Here is a 13,412-nt window from a genome sequence, read left to right on the forward strand (position 1 = left end):
GACATCGGGTGGTGTAGGTGTCCTGGAGGGCAGGTAGTTTGCCCCCGGTGATGCATTGTGCAGACCTCACTACCCTCTGGAGAGCCTTACGGTTGTGGGCGGAGCAGTTGCCGTACCAGGCGGTGATACAGCCCGACAGGATGCTCTCGATTGTGCATCTGTAGAAGTTTGTGAGTGCTTTTGGTGACAAGCCAAATTTCTTCAGCCTCCTGAGGTTGAAGAGGCGCTGCTGCGCCTTCTTCACGATGCTGTCTGTGTGGGTGGACCAATTCAATTCAGTTTGTCTGTGATGTGTACGCCGAAGAACTTAAAACTTACTACCCTCTCCACTACTGTTCCATCGATGTGGATAGGGGGGTGTTCCCTCTGCTGTTTCCTGAAGTCCACAATCATCTCCTTAGTTTTGGTGACGTTGAGTGTGAGGTTATTTTCCTGACACCACACTCCGGGGGCCCTCACCTCCTCCCTGTAGGCCGTCTCGTCGGTGTTGGTAATCAAGCCTACCACTGTTGTGTCGTCCGCAAACTTGATGATTGCACTGTTGTGTCGTCCGCAAACTTGATGATTGAGTTGGAGGCGTGCGTGGCCACGCAGTCGTGGGTGAACAGGGAGTACAGGAGAGGGCTCAGAACGCACCCTTGTGGGGCCCCAGTGTTGAGGATCAGCGGGGTGGAGATGTTGTTACCTACCCTCACCACCTGGGGGGCGGCCTGTCAGGAAGTCCAGTACCCAGTTGCACAGGGCGGGGTCGAGACCCAGGGTCTCGAGCTAGATGACGAGTTTGGAGGGTATTATGGTGTTAAATGCTGAGCTGTAGTCGATGAACAGCATTCTCACATAGGTATTCCTCTAGTCCAGATGGGTTAGGGCAGTGTGGTTGAGATTGCATCGTCTGTGGACCTATTTGGGCGGTAAGCAAATTGGAGTGGGTCTAGGGTGTCAGGTAGGGTGGAGGTGATATGGTCCTTGACTAGTCTCTCAAAGCACTTCATGATGACGGAAGTGAGTCCTACGGGGCGGTAGTCGTTTAGCTCAGTTAGCTTTCTTGGGAACAGGAACAATGGTGGCCCTCTTGAAGCATGTGGGAACAGCAGACTGGGATAGGGATAGATTGAATATGTCCGTAAACACACCAGCCAGCTGGTCTGCGCATGCTCTGAGGGCACGGCTGGGGATGCCGTCTGGGCCTGCAGCCTTGCGAGGGTTAACAAGTTTAAATGTTTTACTCACCTCGGCTGCAGTGAAGGAGAGTCCACATGTTTTGGTTGTGGGCCGTGTCAGTGGCACTGTACTGTCCTCAAAGCGGGCAAAAAAGTTATTTAGTCTGCCAGGGAGCAAGGCATCCTGGTCCGTGACTGGGCTGGTTTTCTTGTTGTAATCCATGATTGACTGTAGACCCTGCCACATACCTCTTGTGTCTGAGCCGTTGAATTGCGATTCTACTTTGTCTCTATACTGACGCTTAGCTTGTTTGATTGCCTTGCGGAGAGAATAGCTACACTGTTTGTATTCGGTCATGTTTCCGGTCACCTTGCCCTGATTAAAAGACGATTAAAAGCAGTGGTTTGCGCTTTCAGTTTCACGCGAATGCTGCCATCAATCCACGGTTTCTGGTTTGGGAATGTTTTAATCGTTGCTATGGGAATGACCTCTTCAACGCACGTTCTAATGCACTCACTACCACTTATCCTCCTTCTCACATGTACAAGGCCTGTTACATACAGCTTACATGAAGATAGGGGGGAGAACGTGAGAAAAAAAGACAAGGGGGGGCACTCTCTGACCCATCCAGCAGTGGGCAAAACATAAAAAGGCTGTTGTGAAACTACGCAGAACACTGTGCCAGCATCTAATGTACACTATTGTTAGGCAGCCCAATGAATGAAAGTGCTCCTTTCAAACATGTCATCTTTTAAAAACTCCCTCTATATTGTCTGGTCTGGAGGAGCTTCAGATTTAAGACCTTGGGTATCAGTGGCTGCTCTGCTAGACCCTGTTAATTCAACCAGACTACTCTAAATTAACAGCCCTAGTCACTGTATGATTGCAGTGATTCACTTTTGGCTGTGAATGTATGACCAACCAAATGATACCAATGGCAAAACAGAACACTGTATCTGGCATCAGCATTCTGCAATACAGAAAATACAGAAATACACAGCAGAGGTAGTTACTCCCTGGGATATATAGGCTAGGTTTGTCGACTGAAGTCTATGTACGGGAAAATGTACATGGGTTGGGGGAGGCATGACCAAATCAATTCCAAATCCGCAAACCCACCCAAGACAGCCTTAATTAATCCCCATTAATCCTTCTATTTACTCTCCTGTCCAATGTGCTTAGCCCCATTGGCACTCTCATGCTGCACTTCCACCTAAGACTTACCCCACACCAAAGTAATGCCAGTGTTTTCTATTAAAGTAAGCTCTAGTGTTATTGTTTCTCCATCAGGAGTGTGACACTAAAAACTTTGGGCGAGCAGAAATCAACAACCTCTGCATTATCAAGACCTTTACTTTGTGAGAAGGTGCTAAAGTTCACAGTTAGCCATTATTATGGAAATGACTGCTGAAAAGTACCAGTGGCCTGGCACTGGCCCCAAGGAGGAGCAGGTCCGCCGGCGCCATGGCCCAGTGAGACATGGGTGCTGGTACACGTAGATGGAAACAGAAAAGTCTGAGCCTTTTAGGTAAAACACCAGGATAAATTATGGAAACTCGACATATCTCGCCCTCTCCCTTTTTCTCCCATTGTCCACCAGAGTCTACACTGACAAATTTGGAGGAGTATTGGCCTGGCTGGAAGGTAACTATGGGTCGATGGGGTCAATCTCCCATGGACTGAGTGACGCAACTGGCGAAGGCAGAAACGCTGTTGTGTCCACTGTCAGTAACTGCATGAAATGAAAGACTCACCTCTCAAAAGGAGTGGTTTTGGAGAGAAAAATGTTTTGGGGTAAAGTCCTATAAGATCCAGAGGCCTGGCAAAGTGTTTTTGTGAATAATAGATATGATCTTTAGAGGAAACTCAAACTGTCACGCTCTGTTACTTCATACTTTGGCCTAATAGATCAGTTTTGATCGGCACGCAGAACAGAGCCACTGCAGTTAGCTACCAGAAAAAGTATCCTCGCTCAAACCACTCCGTCTTGCTTCGCCCTAAAAGCCTCCACCAGTTATGCACCCAGCCAGGCGAGTGTCAGAGTGATAGTTTATGTGGGAGCAAACTTGTATTTGTGAGAGGTATTGACATGTTGAATGCACTGAACTGTCTGTTTAACTACTGGCACACAGCTCCGACACCCATGCATACCCCACAAAACATTCCACCAGAGGTCTCTTCACAAGCCCCAAGTCCAGAACAGACTATGGGAGGTGCACAGTACTACATAGAGACAGAAATACTTGGAACTCTATTCCACATCAAGCAACTCCTGCAAGCAGTAGAATCAGTTTTAAACAGATAAAAATACACCTTATGGAACAGCGGGGACTGTGAAGAGACAAGCACAAACACATGCATAAGATAACATACACACACGTACACATGGATTTTGTGTCGTAGATATGTGGTAGTAGAGTAGTGGCCTGAGGGCACACACTTAATGTGTTGCGAATATATTATAATGTTTTTAAAATTGTATAACTGCCTTAATTTAGCAGAATCCCAGGAAGAGTAGCTGCTGCCTTGGAAGGAAGTAATGGGGATCAATAATAAATACAAATTTCGAGTAGAGAGATCAAACTAGAAAGAGAGAGGGGTGAGAGAAACAGTAGATAGAGAAATAAAACAAAAACACTACCTTTTTTGGCAACCTCCATCTCCTCCTCGGTCCAGCGAGAAGTCTCTCCGGTTTCGCCGTTCGCAGCAGCAGCTCCTCCTGCTTAAGTCACAGAGAGAGAACAGAAACCTTCATAATCAGCCCACAGAGAGAGAAAGTACAGTACCAAGCTCGTTCCGCTTCTCAGCCGTCTTGCTTCTCATGGCTGCTAATCTAATAATCAGTTTACATTCTGTGGCTCGCTGCCGAGACCTACCCCTCACGCTCTCTCTTACACTCCCTTTCTCTCGTGCTCTCTCATGCTCCCTCCTATTTCCCTTCGCTCTCTCTCTCCCTCCCAACCCCCTCCTCACTCTCCCCCCCAAGGGGAGGGTCCGTGTCACCTGATCTGGCTCTAAACAGCGGAGTAGAGACGGGCCTCCCAACATCCCCCTCTTTGGGAAACGGCCTTGGACAGAGACAAAACAGACAGAGAGAACAGCCAACAGATTTACCGCTCATATCGCTGCTACAATGCAACAACCATTAACCACACACACACACACACACACACACACACACAGGTGCTGATGGAGGCTGGGGCTGAGAGAGAGTGAACCCTGGCCCACCCTATTCCACTGGACCCATAGAGATTGTGTAAACATTTGGACCAATATAGCTGCAGTACGAACCCGACATTTACACAAAACATTTTTACTAAGGAGATACATTCTTACGGTTTAGACGGCTCCTAGCGAACGGTCTAGGGCCACACAGACTTAAATCTACTCAAATGTTTACTGAATCACTGCTCCTGTCCCGTTCAACATGTTCGCCTAATCTTACTGCCATTCCCTCATGACCCCATCATGGCTTTCAAGGTCCAGGGAGGTGGGCAGGTCATTAATCTCAGCTGGCTCTTTGAAGAGATAGGGGGCCATTTTGGACTGACCCTATACAATGGACTGCTTTTGACCTGGCCCAGATCTCGTACTACTCCCTTCACAGAACAGCGCAAACTGGCTCTAACCAGAATAGAAAGAGTGGGAGGCCCCGAGCCATAAGACTCCTGAACAGCTAATCAAATGGCTACCCAGACTATTTACATTGCACATGGGGACAAATATCATATTTTTTTGAAAAATGTCCTCTGGTCTGATGAGACAAAAATGGAACCGTTTGGCCATAATGACCATCGTTATGTTTGGAGGAAAAAGGGGGAGGCTTGCAAGCTGAAGAACACCATCCCAACCGTGAAGCACGGGGGTGGCAGCATCATGTTGTGGGGGTGCTTTGCTGCAGGAGGGACTTGTGCACTTCACAAAACAGATGGCATCATGAGGAAGGACAATTATGTGGATATATTTAAGCATCATCAAAACATCAGTCAGGAAGTTAAAGCTTGGTCGCAAATGGGTCTTCCAAGTGGACAATAACCCCAAGCATACTTACAAAGTTGTGGCAAAATGGCTTAAGGACAACAAAGTCAAGATAGGGCCATCACAAATTTCTAACCTCAAACCTATAGAAAATGTGAGGGCAGAACTGAAAAAGCGTGTGCGAGCAAGGAGGCCTACAAACCTGACTCAGTTACACCAGCTCTGTCAGGAGTTATGGGCCAAAATTCACCCAACTTATTGTGGGAAGCTTGTGGAAGGCTACCCAAAACGTTTGACCCAGGTTAAACTATTTAAAGGCAGTGCTACCAAATACTAATTGAGTGTATGTAAACTTCTTACCCACTGGGAATGTGATGAAATAAATAAAAGCTGAAATAAATAATCATCTACTATTATTCTGACATTTCACATTCTTGAAATAAAGTGGTGATCCTAACTGACCTAAGACAGGGTATTTTTACTAGGATTAAATGTCAGGAAGTTTAAATTTATTTGGCTAAGGTATATGTAAACTTTTGACTTCAACTGTACCAATCCAGTCAATACCTTTGAAACTATTTCTTTAAGCGAATTTTTATAAATGTTTACATTTGAAGCTACTCTTTAAGCAAATACCTGCAGTCAACTTCTGCAATACATTAGGAGATAAAGAAAATCGCATTCTTCATTTCACCTGTCACATAATTTCTCATTATGAAACTTACCGGTAGTCCCCAGTCAAGTGGTGTATGTTTACTCACTCTTGTGCAGCATGCGCCAGGGGACATAGTTACAGTATGGAATGCACAACTAAATGTTAGGAGTTGTAATTCCTATCTATCTATAAGCTCTATCTGGCTAAGTTAACAGTGTAAAATGTGCTAAATGCAGTTGTGCATTTGATTTGCTGATTTAGTAGCTTGTTAGCTAAATGGTTAGCTTCTTTCAAAATTAAAGCTTTGCTTGGTAAAAATCAGAGAAATCCCCTCCTGGATTCTAGAGCCTTGCTGCCTAATATTTGTTTTGTGCCTGCAGCAAACTATGAGTAACATTTTTTTGTTACTTGTATAACTTTGAGGTGGGATGTCTGTCCTGCAAATAATTTCAGTCAGAGACCATATAAAATTTTTGCAATATGCTCGTTAGCATTCTCTATGGGATTTTACATGTACTTGTTAACGGCTAACCTTTGGATTTTAAAGGCTCAGTGGGGTTTGAAAATAGCACTCCTTTGTGTTCAGTGGTGGTATTACCGAATATCCCGGGATGGCAAAAGATAAAAGGTATGACTATCTGGATACCGCCCAAGCCTAACACACACAAAACCAGCACGGAGGCTGTGAATCAGCAGAGGAGAAGAGAGGAGACAAGCAGTCTGCTCAGCAGTCAGTCATTTCATAAGATTGAACTTAAAATGGTCCTATGCAAATCCCTGACGCACCAGAGCCAAGAGGGGACAAGGGGTTGACAAACTGCACCTTATTTCCCAGTCTGACTTAAAAAAGGACAGCACAACATGTAGGTTTTGGTCAATACAGAAATTAGCCATAAAGACGAAATTCCTTAAAATAATACAACTTGATTTTACATCCTTGGATGGATATTCACCTTTCTGAGATGGATAATCAATTATTCCATTCAAATCTTTACAAGGATGTAGCTTAAATTCACCTTTCTAAAACACTTTTGTGTTTGCTTGAATGCTCTGGTCAGAGACCTGAGCCTGCACTGTCTTGACGTTCAGCACACAAACATCAAAAGAAGCTCTCAGAGCAGCACAAGGACAAATTAAGTGGTTCGGCTGAGGTACAGCTGTGAGGAGCCATGACAACAGGTCCACCCCAGACACCACACTATTGCCATTGTGATGATGGCTAGGGTATAGGCTAGACAGACCGAACCCCTGGCTAGGTTACAGAAGTGAGACAGTCTGTTATGGCATTGTGTTGAGGAGCAAAACATCAAAAAGAAAATCAACCTGAACCTGGTGAACCAGGGACCTATTCAGTGCGGTGACATGATAGAAATATAGCTAATGAATAGAACTGACTCCAGTTGTTAACTGCCCACCCTGTCACGTGTGTGTAAAGGTACCTGGGGTTAATTATATAGTATGTGGTGTTTTTCTTGAAGCAAGGGGTGTTTCAGCTCAGCTGTATGACCATTGGGACTTATTTAGGCAAGTTGTGCCGTCCTCTTCTATAGCTGGGACCTATAAAAGCATCCTCACAATGCTATTATATTTCAGGGCCTTTCCAGGAAAAAAACAGTTGATCTCTCACATAAGATAATCATGAAGCCACAGTTTACTCCCCACACACTTGTTCAAACCTCCATAGCTAAGGAGCAATACCACGAGTTGACAGGAGTTGAGACTTATTATCTACTCAGTCCCATTGTCACAAATACAACATAACCACAAAACTAAAAGCGTAGAATAGCTGAGGCGCTTACCTCCTCTGTTAGGGTCCATGGGGGGCTCACCCGGTGCAGATTTGGTGGGCTCTCTCACAGCCTTCTGGGTAGTAGGCTCAGGTTTGGAAGGCTGAGGGGGCTCGGAGGGCAAGAGAGGCTCGGGTGGCGGTGGCTCCTCGGCCGCCACAGAGGCAGCCTCATTGGCCATGGAGCGCGTGGTGATCCTTCCCTTGCGCCGGCCCTGGCTGTTGGCGGTCTTCCTGCCACGTGGCGTGCTCTGCTCCTTACCGTCCTCGTCCTCCCCGCCGTCACACTTGTCTTTGTCTTTTCCGATGTCCCTGGAGGACACAAGAGAAGGGATTGTTTTATTTTATTCAACTCCAATTAATTTTGAGATGGAGAAGGGATTAGAAGAATTGAGGAAAAGCTAAATGGAAAAAGAGCTACTGACTTAAGGGAAGAGCCCGGCAGACATCTTGACCCCAGGACTCTGATCCATTAGCCAGATAACTCCCTGCCTTTTTACCCAGCTGGATCAGTGGGCAGCAGTTAGTCATGACTCATGTGTCCTAACCAACCATCAAATGAGAAATGCAAGTGCCTGTAAAAAAATAAATGTTTTTTTTGTTGTTGTAATTATTATTATTATTATTTAGATTGGACTATAATTTAGATTTTCCTAAGCATTTAGCTATGCAAATAATAGGCTTGTACAGTTTATGAAAATGTCCATTGTGGAATTTACAGGCACTTGCATTTCTCATTTGATGGTTGGTTAGGACAATTCTTCTAAACCCTTGATCTCAAAATTAACTGGAGTAGAACATCCGAAGGAGAGAGGACAGGAGTAATCAATGGAACATTGAAAGCAGTCGGGTGGTGAGGTCAGCTTGGCCATCACCCCAGAGAAGGGCAGTGGTTCTCTCCCACTCTATGGCCTGATTTACAACACATCTATGAGGGCTCCAGAATTCCCGTCACCTCAACTGAAGGTAAACATTTACTGGGAGGTACAGATTCTCAGAGGTGGATCGGGCCAGAGGCTGACTATAGCCAGGACTAAAAGCTGTACCTGTGGGAAACCCATGCAAAAGTGCATACGCACACAGAGCTATTCAAAACTCACCTGGAGTCCTCCTTTTCATCTTTCTCTTCCTCTTCCTTATTCTGCTCGTCCTCTTTTTTCTCTGACTTCTCCAACTTGTCCTCTTCAGGTTTATCGTCTGACTTTTCTTCTTGTGAGGATCGTGTTATTTGCTAGGAAAAAGGATACATTTTTTAAAATTACTATTTTTAAAATGTATACATGGCAACTCTTCACCAGTCATCAAATAGGGAGATTCTCTAATCTCTCATGATGCCAGACAGAGAGCACTCTAGTCTATTCAAGTTCATCATGATGACGCAGTTCAATCTGGGCCAGAAAGTTAACAAAAAGGCAGCCCACTGCTCATTAATGTCTAGTTTTAAAAGTCTGGCCATGTTTGAATTCCTATTTAGTGACAGAGTGAGTGGGGTTAATGAGGCACACAGCTAAAACAGCTCACCATGACCCACTTTCCTTTTAAGGCAACATAATAGTGGTGCGCTAAAACAACACCCTTTAGGAAAGAAAAGGAGTCAGGATGAAAAATAAGTGACACCGTAAAAAATACCAAATGATGGGAACTGATTATGTTTCAATACCTGTGTATTTCTGTAACATGGCTAAAACACCTTTCTCCTACACATTGCCTGTGTGACTAGTTAACTTCTCGGGAAGGTATGGTTCGCTTTGCACGTGTCCCAGAGAACTAAGAAGATCAGATGTACCAATGCATACACAATCTTCAGTATTATCTAGAAGCCATATGTTGCCATGTTGACCAGTGTTAATGTAAATGACCAATGAGTCGGTATAGGTGTTTTTGCACTTGACCAATGAGAATGAGACCAATGAACACGTGCAAGTTGAGGAGGTGTAAAACTTGTCTGGCATAGTGTTTCAGCTGAGCACAATCCTTCCATTGGGATGTAAATTAAAGACTTGAATTGGATTCAAGCATTTGTTCTCAATATCTTCATTACCATTCACAAAGCAATAAACTGACGGACCTACAAATCACAGCATGAATCTTAGAGCGACCTACGGTTTATTTCAGATATGATATACCATTTCATGGCCTATTAAATGCACTCTCCAGCCAAGCAAAGCCACAAAACAAAACAGCAGTTAAATCTCTTTACTGTTGCAGCAATCACCCAAACTCAATGTCTGACCCCTTACACATTCAGAAGCCTGCTAAAAGTTCACTGAGTGTTCTGCTGCTTAATTCTTCAGACTAAAGAGAGAACAGACAGACTGTCCCACAAACTGAACAACAGTACTATGTCATAATGTGACGAGCTAGCCTAACTGCCCTAGGGTTATTCCCCAATTTACCAGGCAGTCCAATATCCTCAAAGCTAACCAAATAAGAAAAGAAAGGGAACCAGGAGTGGAGTTTAACAGCCTGGTCATGCACCCAGTGTCAATAAGATGACTATGGCTTCCTTTGATGATCTTCACATGGAGAGGGTGTCCACAGGATCATGCCACACACACACACACACACACCATAAGTACAATACATGCGATTGTTCCCCCTGGATTCAGCTGGTGTAGAAAATCAAAGGCCTCACATGACAACTAAATGAAGAGAATTACAGTGAAAGATGGGGGGAGTGATAGGGTGTCCTGAACCCACAACCACCCCAACCCATCAGAGTTCATATATGCAATCATTCAAGTCATTATGATTGCCCATGACAATTAGTAATCACATTAGCTTACAGCAAGAATGCAGATACTGTACAAACCAAGATTGACTTTTGCAGCCACCAATCAATATAAAGCTTTTGGCAGATGCACCAATGATGAAAAGGATCTAAATGTTGCATTTTGTATAAAAATAGTAAAGTACACATTTATATACAGGATCAGTCAAAAGTTACTCATTCACCTACTCGTTCAAAGTTTTGTAAAAAATTTGTTTTTATTTTTTTACAATTTTGTACATTGTAGAATTATAGTGAAGACATCAAAACTACAAAATAACATATGGAATCATGTAAACAAAAAAAGTGTTGTCTGATTCGTCAAAGTAGCAACCCTTTGCCTTGATGACAGCTTTGTACACTTGTTGCATTCTCTCAAGCAGCTTCACCTGGAATGCTTTTCCAACAGTCTTGAAGGAGTTCCAATTTAAGCAGAGCACTTGTTGGTTGCTTTTCCTTCACTCTGCGGTCCAACTCATCCCAAACCATCTCAATTGGGTTGAGGTCATCTGATGCAGCATTCCATCACTCCTCTTGGTCAAATAGCCTTTACACAGCCTGGAGGTGTGTTGGGTCATTGTCCTGTTGAAAAACAAATGATAGTTGGACGAAGCGCACACCACATAGGATGGCGTTTTTCTGCAGAATGCTGTGGTAGCCATGCTGGTTTAGCGTGCCTTGAATTCTGAATAAATCACTGAGTGTCGCCGGCAAAGCACCCCCACACCACCTCCATGCTTCATGGTGGGAACCACACATGCGAAGAGCATCCGTTCACCTACTTTGCATCTCACAAAGACACAGCAGTTGAACGCAAACACCTCACATTTGGACTAATCAGGCCAAAGGACAGATTTCCACCTGTCTAATGTCCATTGCTAGTGTTTCTTGGCCCAAGCAAGTCTTTTCTTCGTATTATTGGTGTCCTTTAGTAGTGGTTTCTTTGCAGCAATTTGACCATGAAGGCCTGATTCACCCAGTCTCCTCTGAACAGTTGATGTGTTTGTTACCTGAACTCTGTGAGCTGCAATCTGAGGTGCAGTTACTTGCCGATTTCTGAGGCTGGTAACTCTAATGAACTTATCCTCTGCAGCAGAAGTAACACTGGATCTTCCTTTCCTGTGGCGGTCCTCATGAGAGCCAGTTCCATCATAGCGTTTGATGGTTTTTGCGACTGATCTTGAAGATTTGTTCAAAGTTCTTGACATTTTCCGGATTGACTGACCTTCATGCCTTAAGTAATGGACTATCAGTTCTCTTTGCTTATTTGAGCTGTTCTTGTCATAATAAGAACTTGGTATTGTACCAAATAGGGTTATATTGTCTGTATACCAACCATACCTTGCCACAACACAACTGAATGGCTCAAATGCATTAAGGAAAGAAATTCCACAAATTAACTTTTAATAAGGCACACTACTTGTTAATTGAAATGCAATTTTTTGGTTAATACATGATTCAATATGTGTTTTTTCATAGTTTTGATGTCTTCAATATTATTCTACAATGTAGAAAATAGTCAAACTAAAAATAAATCCTAGAATGAGTAGGTGTCCAAACTTGACTGGTAAAGTATATCCACATGGTGAACGTTCATAACACATAAGCATACATTACATACATATTTACCAGCAATAGTTTAGAATGTATTCACTAAAAGCAGTAGATACTAGATAGCAGAACCCCTGGGTCAGATACAGGTCTGAAGACAAGTCCCACAGAGTGATTGAGAATAGAGCAACATTCTTTATTATCATTGCTGGCGCAGAACACCACAGACTACCTCCCTCCTCTGCCTGTTCCACGAAAGTACTGTGCTGGAACAAGTCTGGCTATGCCAAGCCAAACATCCCATGCTGGTACCGGATGGGGCCAAGGAATTTCAAAACTCAGTGGTGAGGCAGAGAGGGGAATGAGGCAGAGAAGATAAAAGGAGAGCGAGCAAGAGTGAACGAGAACAAGAGAGAAATAGTAGAAACAGGGAGAAAGGCGGAAGATAAGTAGATTATTTAAAAAGCATGAAGAGGGACAAGGATGAATTTGAATGCATGAAGACAGACATTATTGGTGGGCTCGATCTACAGACAGATCAGAGAGACCATTTGGCCAAGTAGACATGGGTCGTGTTCAGCAAAAAAACTGAAAACATTTAGCAACAACAAAAATCTGTGTTCCTTTTGGAGACATTCAGGTAATAGCACTTGTGAAACTCCATTTAAAAAGGTTTAGGGACCACAGTTATTCCTCCACACTAGAGCAGTCCTGGTGGGGTCAGGGATCACGTGTGTTTATTTTGGAGGCCATCTGGGCACCATGATGGCATTCCTGTCTTCTCTCCCCATTCTGCTCAAGTGCTTCCAGTGCTGCTTCCACACCACTGATGTTCTCCAAATCTCAATGGAGCCCTGTTTGCCAGTTTTTTTAGACTGTTTTTCCCCCCCTAACCTGGTCTGAGTTTTAATTTCTCCCCTCTCTCGCCTTCTTTTCACTGGTTCCCTAGTGCTGTTTGAGTAAGGAAATGACAACCACAAGAGCATCTTTTCCTTTTCCTAGCCTGGAGTTTAAATGGGGCATCAGAGAGATCTTTGAAACACACACACACGCTGTTAACTTCTCTAGGGTAGGAGACAGCATTTGGAATTTTGGATGAAAAGCATGCCCAAATTAAATTGCCTTCTACTCAGGCCCAGAAGATAGGATATGCATATAATTAGTAGATTTGGATAGAAAACATTCTAAAGTTTCCAAAACTGTTAAAATAATATCTGAGTATAACAGAACTGATTTGGCAGGCGAAAATGTATTTTTCTATTCAATGCCATTACAGTATCCATTGACTGAGGACTCAAATTGCAGTTCCTATGCCTTCCACTAGATGTCAACAGTCTAGAAGTGGTTTCAGGCTTGTATTCTGAAAAATTAGGGAGTAAGAGTAGTCTGAATGAGTGGACCCTGCCGTGTCACTGAGCTTTTTCATGTGTGAGACCGGGAGTGTGCCTTTCTTGTTTACCTTTTATATTGACAACATTATTGTCCGGTTGAAATATTACCGATTATTTTGG

General features: G+C 43.9%; 1 protein-coding gene across 5 annotated transcripts in view; it reads right to left on the reverse strand.

The window, feature by feature from the left end:
- Nucleotides 1-13,412, reverse strand: part of LOC109872630 (nuclear receptor corepressor 1) — a 104,472-nt gene that overhangs the window by 33,119 nt on the left and 57,941 nt on the right. For all 5 annotated transcript variants that reach the window (XM_031807505.1, XM_031807506.1, XM_020463932.2 and 2 more), the window contains 3 exons: nucleotides 8,681-8,811; nucleotides 7,594-7,892; nucleotides 3,803-3,883 (listed from right to left, as the gene is read on the reverse strand). In XM_031807505.1, coding sequence (XP_031663365.1) covers nucleotides 3,803-3,883; nucleotides 7,594-7,892; nucleotides 8,681-8,811 — 511 coding nt within the window. The remainder of the gene's footprint in view (nucleotides 1-3,802; nucleotides 3,884-7,593; nucleotides 7,893-8,680; nucleotides 8,812-13,412) is intronic.

Source organism: Oncorhynchus kisutch, linkage group LG28 (genome assembly GCF_002021735.2).
Source record: "Oncorhynchus kisutch isolate 150728-3 linkage group LG28, Okis_V2, whole genome shotgun sequence".
Classification (NCBI taxonomy): domain Eukaryota; kingdom Metazoa; phylum Chordata; class Actinopteri; order Salmoniformes; family Salmonidae; genus Oncorhynchus; species Oncorhynchus kisutch.